Source organism: Phocoena sinus, chromosome 6 (genome assembly GCF_008692025.1).
Source record: "Phocoena sinus isolate mPhoSin1 chromosome 6, mPhoSin1.pri, whole genome shotgun sequence".
In the NCBI taxonomy this organism is placed as follows: domain Eukaryota; kingdom Metazoa; phylum Chordata; class Mammalia; order Artiodactyla; family Phocoenidae; genus Phocoena; species Phocoena sinus.
The window spans coordinates 86,811,500-86,825,639 of record NC_045768.1 but is presented as its reverse complement, the minus strand read 5'-3'; the positions used below and the strand labels follow the sequence as shown (position 1 = coordinate 86,825,639).

Here is a 14,140-nt window from a genome sequence, read left to right as displayed (position 1 = left end):
TAATTCATTCCACAAATATTTATTGAGGCTGTATGTGATCAGGTCCTTTTCTAAGTACTGGAAACACAAGGCTTGAGTTGTCATTTTTCCTTTGTGCAGAGACCCAGAAATATAAATGAAATACATGTTGGCTAGACTTAAAGACACATGCTAGTGTCGGCCTCCTAAAATAGAAGATTAATGGAAACAATGACAGGCCCTAAACTACACTGACACCAGTAGGTGCTACTAAAATAATGCATCTTATTAGTGCCATATGATACCAGGCACAAAACAGCAGCTCATTAAAATGCCTAAGATGAGAATGATTGCCAAGTAAAGCATTCTGTCACAGGAATGTAACTAATGCTTCCTATAAAACTAAAAGTCACAAAAATTTCCTCTGCCCGCCTCCCTTTTCTAGCCAAACTCTTATGTTTTATATTAAAATGGCTTTCATCTCTCACGGCACATAAGAGTTGATGGCTGCTGGCATCAAATCTGCTAAAATCAACAATGGTGTAATTATCTGCACACTTTCAAGTGTTTCCAAAATACATGCTGGTTGAGATTTTCCTAACTTAGAAACGTATGCTTTATGTTGGTGGTCTAGGAATGTCAATAGCCTGGGTTAAAAAGAATTTTTAAGTCTTGCCCAAAGCATTCTTTTCTACAACAATTATTCAATTTGTTTATAACTCATCTACCTCCACAAAGCATATGACATATCATATTGCTATTTTGTGAAACTACTTTAATGGTACAGTTACATGAGTTGCTACACGTAAAGCACTGAGAAGAGTGCTTGACACATGATAAGTGTCAGCTATTATTACAGTAATAGTTCCATTCAAAGATTCTTTTTAAAATATGTGAATAAGTGCATGAGGGTAAGTGGATGACTTTTAAATTTTCCCCATCATGCCAGCTGAAAATGGGAAGAAATTTTAGTACACTCAAAATTCTCACTTTTCTTTAAAGAACTGCAGATTCTTAAGAAAAATCTACGAAATCGATGAAAATTTAATCCTATAAAATTATACAGATCAGACCTCCTTCCTGAGGCTACCAAAAATACATTTTATCAGCAATTCTTCCTTGGTCCAGCTAAGGGGAAAAAAACAAAAAAAAACCAACCAAGATCTTGTGAAACCAGATCTAACCTGAGATGTGGTACAGAAAATTTAATAAGTTATGTATTTGTTAAGGATTTACAAGGAAAAAAGGGAGACGCACAAAAAAGACTGAGTTCCAAATATTTCAGCAATAAAATAACGAATTGCATATTAACAGTGCTATAATTACCCCTTTTGTTTGGTTTCTTTGTAATTATTTTTAATAAATTATTCTGCCTCCTCCTATCACTCAAGTAAGTCGTCATCCAAAGGCACAATCAGTACAACAGAGGACACAAAGCCACTCACTGATAGGGAAGGCGTAAGAGAGGGCGGCTGGTGCCTCAAGAGCTGTGACTCATTAGAATCCATAAAGCTTTTCTACGAGATCAAGTATCAATGAAGCTATTGTAAGAGGTTACAGCTATATAAATGTAGACTAGTTATGAATTCTCACATGGCAAGAGCATTTTCGAAAAGAGGAAAGGGCACCAGTGCCTGGGAAACCACTCAACACGAATGCTGCCTCAGTTACATAAGAGTGGCTGCCCACACCTACCATTTTGCTAAATGCAGGTAGTGCCTATAAAGAGAAGGGACCCTTTGGTTCAGCACTCCCTAAATTCATCTTGTGCCGTTTGGCCAAGCTTTGAATCCTAAGAGCTGCAGAGTCAAGCCTAACACTGTTGCCGACTGCTGTTAGAGATCCAAGAAATAAAACAGAAAATTTTTATTAGTCTTAAATACTGTTTTCCAGAAATCATAAACCAAATAGAAAACAGATCTTTGTCACAAAAGACAAATAGCAGTAAAGCACTTTATTAAATAGCTTAAAATTTGTACCTACCTTTATCATTTTGAATATTTCAGTATCAGAATTGTAATAAAAACATCCTCCTAGAATGTGTAAAATTTTAAAAGGAACAATAAATGTGGCAAAATGCACAAGCCAAGTTGGATTTAAAAAATCTTCTGTGAATTATTATCAAGGTTATCAATGATTTCAGTTCAGAATCAAGCGTGTGGAAAGAACAAATGAAAAAGCTGAGTGAAAATGGTCCAGAATTTAGGAAGGATACTGTCACAAAGAAAATAGTTCCAGTATTTTCTCTCAAAGACTCAGAAAAATAGAATTTACCATTTAGATCCCACTAAAATGGCCGCTAAATGCTATGAATCCAGTTTCACAACCATCTTTCCAGATTTTCATGTTTCACTCAATATTTCAAGGAAAACTTCACCAAATTTTAAACAATTTTATGCTTACGGGTATTATTTTTCAGGTTCTGGCAGAAAAGAATAATTAAGGTAACCTTAAAGGGTGCTTTTATTGGAGACCATTTGCACCTAGCGTTTCTTATGACTAATCGTAACAGAGGCCAATCTTACCCTCAGCAAGACACTTGCTTGTAAACAGACACACATGAAGGAGCTCTTGTTAATAATAACAGCAAACCTTAGTATTGTTGAATTTTCAATGTTTTGAAAGTATGCCAATGAATACTTCTGACATCATATTACTTACTGATGACTAGAAATTAGTATTTTTAAAATTTGTTCTATTTTCAGATGTGTATACAGTAGAAAAGGTACTTCTTTCAAATATGAAAATTGGAATTTTCTTCCTCTAAAAAAATCATAATGCCAGTCAGATATTTTCTTCAAATATATGATTTCATAAATTATTATATAATCCTTAGAATACTGATTAAAGAATTATCAAAAATGCTGTATTATCAAGTATATATTTATAAGAACATTATATTAGTCCTTAATCTTTCAATATGATAGATAATTTGTATTTATCTTTGAACCAGTTAAAAATAAAAGCAGGGAAAAAAATGTGTGTTCTTCCAAAACCAGTAGTCCTTTAGTGAAATCTATTAACATTATTTTTTAAAATACACATTATACAATTCACTGTGGCAATCGCCATTGTTTGACCCGCCCCTCGCAGAGCAGGCTGATCCATTCATCCTTGTTGTTCTTTGTATACTTGTTCACATTCCCCTTGCCTTTCTGTTGCATAAATTATTCAAACTAAATAAAAGGAACTCGAAAGAGTGAAAAAGGAAGAATATCAGAATGTAAGGAGAAAATACCTGAGGACCAGAAGCAAAAGAGAGGTGAGTTTTGTAACTAAAATTGAAGAAAAAAAAACACAACAATGTAAAGGAATTCAGTTACACCAGTGGAAAAAGGGCTAAAACATAAAGTAAAATGGAAATGACTGTCAGAGAAAATAGGAGAAAATGCAGACAAAAGAATGACGCATCTACAGAAAAGACAAGAAATGAAAATCCGTAAGACAGCGATAGAGAGACAGTAGAGCTATCTGGTGGGTGGGTGGGAATGACACAACACAGCAGTAGGCCAGGAAAGGCCAGGAGAGCATCTTAAATCACTTTACCGGTGGTACCTCTCATTCACCCAGTTTACTTTATTTCATTATTCGTTATTTTAACCCACAGCTGAGCACAGTATAAGTTTGTTTTGCTTCTCCTTCTGAGTTCACTGAAAACCTCAACTAGTATTTCAAGTTAAACCAGGTTATGCCTACCACTTAGCGCCTTCAAGATTTTAAGGGGGGGAAATAATCATTCCTGTAAGATTCCATTCTTTAACGTTTAACTCCTCACCAAACGCCCCTCTTCAGACTCTGGCCTTGCACCACTGCTTTCTGTTTTCCTTCCTCGAGCAGGTCAGTAAAAATCAGAGGAAAAAATGTTATGACCCTAGCAGAGTTAAATACAGACCAGTCATCCCACAAGTTCACTCATCAGGCATGAATTCTGCCTGAGGCCTGAAGGTGCAAATACAGACTCATGGGATGGAGGAAAGGGCAGCAGGAGGGAGAGAAAGGGGCAAAGACAAAGTAGGCAAATAAAAGCAATGGCTAGATTTTAAACGTACAACCAACCAGAAACGACTAAAACTCATATTCTTATTTTACAGTTACATCAAATGAATAAAAGCAGAAAACGCCACAGTTTTATTCTAACGTTGCAGAAAAACAGTAAGCGCATGAAAAAAGAAAAATTGACTTCTGCTATGGCAAACATTTAAAAAAAACTTACTAAGCTCAATAGTAAGTTAACTACCTACATTCCTACGAATAACAGGTTCAAATCCCAGCAAAAAGTTAACAAATGACCTATCTGAATACCCATAACCACAGAATTTGATCTGCATTTTGGAATAGACACTCGGGCAATCAGAGGGCACACCTCGGCTACCAGCTGCAGGGTAGCTTCTGTGCCTTTCAGAACTTGTTCTCATGCCCTTGGCAGCTGATCGCTCCCCCTTTCTAAACCCTGCCCTTGAAAATATTGCATATGCTTTGCCTCAGTGAGCTCCAAACTCTCTCCCAGGTGCGGCAGAGGCAAAACAGTGGGCAAAGGGCTCAGTTGCTGTGCAGAACCAGAAGGAGAGATGGGAGACGCTGATCATTAATATCGTCTGATACAATTGTGAAATTTCCCACCTTCTTGCCCTGCCCACCTCCACCCTCCAAGCTAGTCAGCTTTAAGCTCCATTCCTGGAAAGGAAGCTCAGCATCATGGTCTCAACCCACTTCATTTTCACGTCCTCCTCAAAACTGCTGCCCACAATTTCTAAGAAAAGTCAAAAGTGCATCCTCCCCATAAGCTCCAACACAACAGCCTCTCTCAAGGAGAAATGGCTCAATGAAGAACTCCAGTTTTCCTGGAAGGCAAAATCCTCAGTCCCTACCCTTCTCATTCTCAGAAGGCAGTGGTCAGGTCATGGGTGTCACAGATAACGGTTACTTCAAATTCAGATTTTGGTAGTGATGGTAGCTGGTAATCCACAAAGATAAGGGCTTCCCCTTCTTCTATGCATGATACATTGTGTGCTTGGGTAATCTTACTTTGGGTTTAAAAAAATAACAGCTAAAAACTATTTTTTAAAATACTAAATAAGCCGTAATTCTTTTTCCTTCTTTGGACAGTTTATGATCTCATCTATCCATCACCTCACAAACATTTTTAAAAACACCTAGACCATGAAAGTTAAACAAACACGACCTACCATAGCATGTCAAGGTATGGTCAGAAAACTCAAGCCTGTTCAAAATGACAACTTTTTCTATTACTGTTTAACTGAAGTGACATATATGACTCTTGGTTTAAAGAGTCACACTCTTCACACACTGGATGACTCCTTACAAATGACTATACTCCTAGGCCAGTTCTTTTTGTAATTCTCTCCGAAGCTGCCCTTGGTATCCTTAAATGCACTCTGGAACTTTGGTATCACCTTCATTACGATGTGCTTTGTGCACATTCTCGGACGCTGCAATGCCCATACTAAGGCAACACATCACAGAAGTTGGCAGCAATGCTATCAGCAAGAATTTGGCTTCAGAATCAGAAGTGATTCATCATACATTCTAGCAGCAGAAAAACAACACACTGCTATTTTAATCCCTTGGTGCTTTCAAGAATCAAAAAACAGTAAAATAATTAAAGCAAAAGCAACAAAAATCATTATCTCCTGTAAGGTTTGTAAAAACATTATTCACTTTTGAGAGTTTTCAATGAAATCACTCAGGAAACGACAGCCTACTTACCTTATTTCGTATTACTTATTACAATGACAAATCAAGTTTTGACTTAACACAATTTCAGGAGAAAACAGGTAGTCCAAACTTCTGCAAAGTAGCATATACTGAAATTCTAAGTGTAGAAAAACAAACTTCTCATTTGCATTAGTAAATAAAATCTCTCCTAGTGTTTCAAAAGTAATACACTTCTTTCATTTTCTCTCTCCATTTTTCAGAGTACTCTAAAGTCTAAATGAATGAGTGTGCTACTGTCTCTATCACGACCAAGCAGAGAAACATGATACTGTGGGTGACTTATTCAGAACAACCCCCTTTTTTAGAGATAGTTATATAATAATATAATACCATCATAAATACTACTGGTCTAATGTAATAATGGAACTCGCTTATGTCCTAACGCTCTACTTAATAAACATGAAAGAAATCTCTATCCTGGGTCATTCTAACTTCCTGAGAACACATTACGTTGATAAGTCACTAGAATTATCAACCAGCGTTTCTATAGAACTATCCAGGTATATCTAAGGTTTACTGCAAACTTAAAAAAAAAAAAAAAAAAAGCTACTCTGTCGTTGCGATCAAGTATTCAGGGCCAGACGGGGAGACTGATCAAGAACTCCATCCAGTGCTCTCTTTCGGGGACCCCTACCTTTTCCAACACTTCTTCTGTCTCCTTTCGTTTCCGTTTTCGGGGTCTCCTGTTCACTCGGACCCATTTGGCGACCTGAAGTTCAAAAACCACAGGGCATTTTAAACACAGAACGACGGGTCCTGAGGGCCGCCCCTCAGCGTGAGAAACAAACGATCGACAACCTCGCGACACAGCCTTCCTCGGCTTCACCTGGGGGAGCCACAGGCACCCTTCGGGGCTCGCGGGGCCGCCTCAGCGCAGGGGGCCCTCGGGTCTGCGGCGAGCCGAGGCCGCGACCTTCGCCCCGGCCGCTCCCTCCGTTATGGGCCCGATTTGCCGCCCCCGCGCCGGTGGGAGCCAGAGCCCCCGAACGAGGGCCATCTTACCCACCGCTGCCGCGCGACGCAGCCGACCGGGGTCTCCGCGCCAGGGATGCAACGCGCGACCCACCGCCCGGGGAGGAAGGGAGCCCAAGGACCGCGCCGCCCGCACTCACCTCGGCGCTCACTTGCCGCACGAGCCCGCACTCCGCCCCGGCCAGGCGCTCCCTCTGCAGCGGCTGCGGGGGAAGGGGACAAAGTCAAGTTTTTCCCGAGAGCCGCCCCAGCCTCCCTCCCCCGCGCCCCACCAACTCGGCGCGCCAACCCTGTACCTCGCCCGCGGTAGGTGAAGGTGGGAGCCTGGCGCCGGAACCCGCGCCCAGGGCCGTCCGCCCCGCCGGCCCGCCTGAGAGCGGGGTACGCTCGAGGCCCGCAACACCTAAGGCACAGCGCGGGCGGCGGGCGAGCGCGGGGCCCGGGCGGCGGCGCGGGCGGCGGGCGGGCGCTGGGCGGGGGCGGGGCCTGCCTTAAAGGTATAGGCGGCCGCGCCGCCCTCCCCGCAGGTCGCCTCCGCCCCCACCCCAGCCGGCGCTCCGCCTGTGTTATTGTTCTCTTCGCAAACATCTTTCTTCTCCTCCCTGCGTCCTGCCCGCGCCCTCCCACGCGCGGGCCGATCCCCGGCGCGCGCCCTTACCTTTCCAGCCCACAAGCCTGCGGGACCCCGGGTACCGCGAAAGGGCTTTTTGACCGCGGTGGGAGCAGAATTGCTGCCCGCCGGCAGGCGAAAAGGCTTAGCGGCAAAAGCTCCCTCAACCCCGCGGCCAGCCTGAACTCGCCCTTCGGGTCAGAAACCTAAGTGTCCAGATGGCCTTCGCGGAGGGAAAGGAACTTTCCTAATGGAGTTTTCTCTGGGAATGGATTAGACGCCATTGAGTTGACTTTTTTCAGTGGCCCCTCCGGACTCCGGGGCGGTGGCAGGTGACCTCCTGGGGGAGAAGCCGCGAGCGCGTGAAAGGCGAACCCGGGGCTCCGCCCGCGCGTCGCGGGAGCTAACGCGCTCTGGGTGAGCCCGGCCGGCGCCGCGCTTGCCCGGCCTGTGGACCCCTCCAAAGCGACTAGTAGAATTTAAGAAGGGGTCAATACGTCTTCATAAATAGGGGTAAACTTTCCACTCGGTTTATAAAAGTGTGAGATACCCTCAGTCTTTTCCGCCGACCCCCAAAAGGCTTTCTTTCCATCCTCATCAGAAGTGGGCTGAACCAGCCTGGGGGGTGAGAGCTTTGGGAGAAGAGTCGGGTCGCACTCGGCGTTTGCTGATGTTGACCATTCCTTTAACTTTATCGCATTTCTTTAAAGAAAATCTGTCTTGCCCTCTCTTTATTGCTACTCCATCCTTCTTTCAAGATCAAAAGCTTTAGATCAAAGCCAAGATCAAACTCACTACTTTAAATAGAAGCAACTTTGCCATGGAGTATTTTACACAAAGGGGAGCTTCTTAATGGAGACATCAGAGTGGAAAACTTTATTTTATCCCTTCATCCCAGATTCATAACTGGACTAACTTAAAATTACATTGATGATGCACTTCTGTTTCCTAAAACAAACAACAGGACTGCTCAAACGGGAGAGTCTTGACTTGGTGTTTGTGTTAACAGGAATTAAAAAAAAAACAAAAAAAAACTATGTAGAGTTAAATCAACATATTAACCGGTATTAGTTAAGTGCTATGAAATGCATGCTCGTTTGCTAAAGAGTTTTTCAAGGTGTTATCGAATCTTTTTATATATAATGTACAACCATCACATACAATTTTTTTTACTGTAAACGAAATGCACAAAAATAGATAGTCTTGCAAGCCTCAAATGCACATCAATATAGGCAGGTTAAAATTACAAATGATGAAGTGGATTATGTAATTGCAGAGCTGCTTAATTTTAAATGGAAATAAAACTTTGAACTATTTAAGCTTCCATGCTACTAATAACAGTTCCAGAATCAATAGAAATCTATCACAGACTGACATTTCCCTTTACCCACTAGAATTTTTTTTCTTGGGAATTCACCATGTCTAAGATTCCCTGATACAAACAGTTCAATATTGATGTACAGTGCCATGCCTAAATGGACCTCTCTTAAGTGTCCTCTTTGTTGATTTAGCAACAATTTAAAAACATGTCTTAGAAGAAACAAAAACCAAAGTAAATTCCAACAATCCAGCAGCAGGAAGAAAGATAACTATTGCAAATTAAACCTTACACAGACTTCTATGAAAATCTGCTGTTACAGCTGGGTAGTTAGTACTTGAAAGCTTTTTCCCCTTATAATTTTCATCTGGTTGTGGTCTCAAAAACACACACACACACACACACACACACACAGATTGTTCCTCATTCTAAAAATCCCTTTGAGCCAGTGGAAAGATCTTAAGAACTGAGACCTGGAAACACCATCTCGGTGCCATTGACAGTCTCCTTTCTCGCTAGCACCCAGTTCACAGAGAATCTAACGGTTTCTGGCACAAGCTGAGCAAGAAAACATCCTACTGTTACCCTGCTCTTCTAGGACTCTGAGTGGGTAGCAAAAGCTGTGGTCCATTCTAAGTGCCTACTAACTTGTCTCCTTGTTTGTCCTGTTGCCCCCCAAACTCACCCCCTCAATCTTTCTTTTCCACAAAGAAACCAGAATGGTATTTACAAAGGTAGTTCAAATGGTATCACTTTGCTTTACTGAGAATGCATTTCCTTCTCTTTTTTGCCTGGCTGGCTCCTACTTATTTTCTAGTGCTGGGCTTAAACAACACTTCCCCAGAAAGGTCTTCCTTTCTTGCCATAATTATGGCCTTCCTTGCCATAATCCAAATTATGTCATCCCACTGTGTTTTCCTATTTATTTCCTTGAAAGTAATTATCTTTTATAGATATTTAAATTTTTTTATTTTTATTATTTTTAAAATAATTTTTAAAATAATTATTTATTTCTGGCTGCGTTGGGTCCATTGCTGCAAGCGGGCTTTCTCTAGTTGCAGGGAGTGAGGCCTACTCTTTGTTGTGGTGCGCGGGCTTCTCATTGCACTGGCCTCTCTCGTTGTGGAGCACTGGCTCTAGGGCGCACGGGCTTCAGTAGTTGTGGCTCGTGGACTCTAGAGCACAGGCTCAGTAGTTGTGGCATGCGGGCTTAGTTGCTTCACGGCATGTGGGATCTTCCCGGACCAGAGCTCGAACCCGTGTCCCCTGCATTGGCAGACAGATTCTTAACCACTGTGCCACCAGGGAAGCCCTAAAATGTTTTATTTTTATTGAGACGTCATTTTTTAGAAAAATTTGTGCAGATAGCACAGAATTCCCATGTGCCAACATAACCCACAGTTTCCTTTATTATTAATTTCTTGCATCAGTGCCAGGAATTTGTTACAATTAATGAACCAATATTTGATACATTATTAAGTAAAGTCCATAGTTTACATTCGGGTTCACTCTTGTGTTATACAGTTCTATTATAACTATTTTTTATTAATTTATCAAATATCTATTTCCCCGATTGGATTTTAAGGTCCAGGAAGAAAGAGATCTTGTCCCTTCTGTTCCTGATTTTTGTCCAGTCACTAAAAACACTGCCTGGCACATAGTATATGCTCAATAAATGTGTTAAGTAAGTGAATGGAAGGATAAAGGAATAAATGACTGAATAAATGGCATATGAAATTTCATGGGGGAAAATCTTGAGAAGAGGATCTTTCTAATTAACTCCTGCTCTACTAAAATATCTTAATTTGTAAAGAGCACAGAATTATACATTTTTAAAAAGCAGACACCATGGGTTCTCAGTTACATTGCCAGGGTACTTCTAAAATGACCTTTTTTAAAAAATAAAATAAAAATAGAAATGGGAAATAAAAGTTCCTAATTCCCTCATATATTATTCACTAAAATTGTATCCCAAAATGGTGGTAGGAGCTGAATTTAATCTGGAATGAAATATTAACATATTTCATGACCCTGGAAAAGTATTAATTCTCTTTGATCATGTTCAATATAACCTCAACACATTTCTCCTTTTGTCCACCTAAATCTACCTTTCTTCATCAGGGGACCCCAGTGAAGGACCCCAGTGAAACTTGAAGAAGACGACTTTTTAAAAAATTGAATTCTGTAGCTGGGGATGAATACTCTAATAACTGTCTTTGAAAATGTGGTGAAAGCACTTTAAAGCTATCTTTTAAAAACAGATGTCTTCTATTTTAATTATATCTTTAAAAAAGTTTTAAGAAACTTTCTTGTCAAAGCAGTTTGTAACAGCTGAAGACAATTTCAGAAGCTGAGGAAAATGCCACTGCTTTAAAATAAAAGCATTACTTAACCTAGTGGCTGGAGATTACTTTTGGAGGGAAAATCCTTTTTCTGTTTTCTTTTTTTAGTCGAGAGGAAGTAACTCCTTGAAATGACTCCTTTCACTGGAAAATGATAGTGACACAAATTTCATATTGTTAATATGGATGTGTGCCTCTGCTTGGTGATGAGGTACAGTCCAGAGGAATGAGAAGCAGCAGCATGCCTTCCTAGGTAACCAGAAGGCTGAAAGGGCTAATGAGGGAAGCCCTTTAATTAGACCGAACAGCTTCAGATGGCAAATTATACTCCCTTATGCACAGCAGAGGGAAAACTATCCACTATAAGAAGTCAAAAGACTTTTTAATACCAAACAAGGTAGAAAGGTCCAGAAGCTTTTGCTGGCTTCAGAAGGGCTCTATAGCCAACATATATTCAGGGTAAATTAGAAGGTAAGAGTCTACGCATGTCTGGAAATAAAATCAAGGTTAGTTCAGGTTGCAAATAATAACAAGCAAGGAGTAGGGGCAAAGTTATCCAATGTTTATGTCTTTAAATTTTGCTCTTTCATTTTAAAATGTAACATTCCTTTATGATATCTTTATATTTGACTTATTTGACTTTAGAAAAATTATAATTTGTATTATTGCCCGTTTTGTCTGTATGTTAGAATGAATGCCTAATTTCCTTCTGAAGATTTTGGCCCTGCCAAATGAACTTCTCAGTGGAAGTCCTTATAAAGCATAGTTTTCAAAAAAGGAAATCCATCCCACACTTGCTTCGCAGTGACCTGGCTGACAGAATCTCTCCTCTTAGTAACCATAACCCTGAACTCACTGTCGCTCAAAAACTTTTACAGAGCTTGCCTGAGGTAGCATGCTCAGTTCTTCCACTTCTTGATCCCCTCTGAAAATCTGATGAAGCATTTGCTATCAACTACTGGCTCCCCAGAGAAAAATACACCAAGGTGCACAGCCACCCAACACACCAATTGTCAGGAGGTTCACAGAGTTTGCGGATACCAAAACTCCTTCCCAGGAGAGTCTAAGATTTTCTTGGGTTAAGGCAGACCACCTCACAGCTGGTGCAGGATGCATCTTACTGGTGCTCTGTGAAATTCCTTTTATCGCATTACATTCTGGGAAGAAGCCATCAACCTTTATTGAGGTGCATTATGAAAAACAACCCATAAAATCCATCACAGTGTTTACCGTAAGGATGGTTTTAGATGGTTGTTTATTATATTAAATAGTAATTTTCTGTGAGGACCCATAGGAAAAACTTCCCTGTAGTATCAACATCAGGAATAGCTGGACTTAGGCAACTGGTTTGTTTTACCTCATGAACACTGCAAATTGATCCTTTTTCCTTCTTCTAGAAAGCTCTGTGACCCTACATTAAGCCAAGTACAGGAACTTCAGGGGGTACATATTGTATGCTAATGTAATTCCTGGCCCCATCTTATTTTCCTACCATTATTTTCACATTGCTTCAGTTTTCTTATTTTAATTTACTTTTATCATGCTATATTTTGCTTTCTAAGAGTTTGCTTAACTCTCTTTTGAACAAGGAGGAGTATAAATAAATAAAATATTCTGGGTTTATTTTTTCTTTCTTTAAATTTCTTTTTCTCTTTTGGAGGGAGGAAGGGGGTCTGAAAAAAATTTTATGGTTCTAGTATTTCACTCCATTAACACTTAGAAGTGAAGTATAGAAGGTAAGGACTTATGATTATACCCTATTTATAAAATTTGAGGAAAAGAACTGTTAAAAAAATAAAGCCAAAAAGAAATATAATACTATACAAACATCACAGAGGACTAATATAAAAATGTTAACCAACCAAGTATTTTATCACTTTTGATATCAAAACCAGAGGAACATATAGACGGGTTATTCACTTAACAAACACATTGAGTTTGCCTACTGCAAAACAGAGCACTAGACTTTGTGAACACAAAGATGAATAAGACACCATCCCTGTCCTCAGGAGACTAGTATGACCAGGCGGTAAGGCGGCACGGTATAAAGAGTGCGCAGACAGCCTGTCTGGGTTTGAATCCAGGCTCTGCCACATATTAGCTGTCTGACCTCTTTAAGCCTCTTTCTCATAGAGTTGTGAAGATCAAATGACACATGCGATGTGCTTACAAGAGAAGGCAGTTGTTACTTATCAAAAGTGTAGACTACCGGAACTAAGAAGCAACACAACGTCACTAGAAGCTGGAGGAAAGTGACCTGAAGACAAAAAAAAGTGCTGAAGTACTACATATATCAGAGACCGTGGAGCCTCAGAACTGGTAGAAAGAACCAGAGTGGCCAGTTTTGTACAAGATTAAGTTTACAAAGCACTTCCACATACAGACTGTTCTGTTTGTTTCTCATACTGTCTCCCATCTTCAGGATGAAGAGACTGAGTCTCAGGGAAGTATAGTGCTTTTAATATCTCATACTGTGTGGCCCTTAGACCTCCTGGCTGGAAATGTAGTGTTCTTTCTACTCTAGCATGAGAGCTTAGGGAACATCTAGCCCAACTGTCTCGCTTTAAGATATTTGCTTATTATGTGGATCAGATCAACCATACATTAAAACACAGCCTGTAAAATATAATCCCATACCATAAAGGTCTATTGAAACAGACATTTTAGAAAACAGGTATAAGTATATCCTCCTCAATCCCCATATGACTGCAGTTCTTTACAGGCACTTAACATTCTTGGACACTATAATCTTAAAGAGTTTCACAGGTGAAATATAAAATTATGTAGGTGTGGTTTTAGATCAGTTGTTGCCAACCCCTAACTGCTCATTAGAATCACCAGGAGGGTTTACAAATCCTAGTGCCCAGGAGGCACTCCAGACCACTTAGATTCACATCTTCGAAAGTGGGCCCCAGGCATCAGTCAGTTTACAAGTCCCCCCCTCCCCGACCAGGAATTCCAGTGGGCAGCCTGTGTTGAGAACCACTGGTTTGGATCATTTTAATGATGACCCATCTCTAATAGGTTACTATGAAGAAATTCCAGGCATTTGAGAGACATCTAAATTTCAAGGTCAATGCCACAGAGGACAGCCACCTATTGTGTTCTATTACAATAAGTCCCTTTGGGCAGATGGCAGACACAAAGTTGGACAGGATGGGCTGTCAGGCTGACCTAGGGTAGCATTTCCTATAGCTTACTCTT

General features: G+C 40.7%; 1 protein-coding gene across 6 annotated transcripts in view; it reads right to left on the bottom strand.

The window, feature by feature from the left end:
* Positions 1 to 14,140, bottom strand: part of AOPEP (aminopeptidase O (putative)) — a 371,738-nt gene that overhangs the window by 88,972 nt on the left and 268,626 nt on the right. For all 6 annotated transcript variants that reach the window (XM_032636443.1, XM_032636442.1, XM_032636437.1 and 3 more), the window contains exons 12-13: positions 6,807 to 6,869; positions 6,329 to 6,403 (exon numbers count right to left, since the gene is read on the bottom strand). In XM_032636443.1, the coding sequence (XP_032492334.1) occupies positions 6,329 to 6,403; positions 6,807 to 6,869 (138 nt within the window). The remainder of the gene's footprint in view (positions 1 to 6,328; positions 6,404 to 6,806; positions 6,870 to 14,140) is intronic.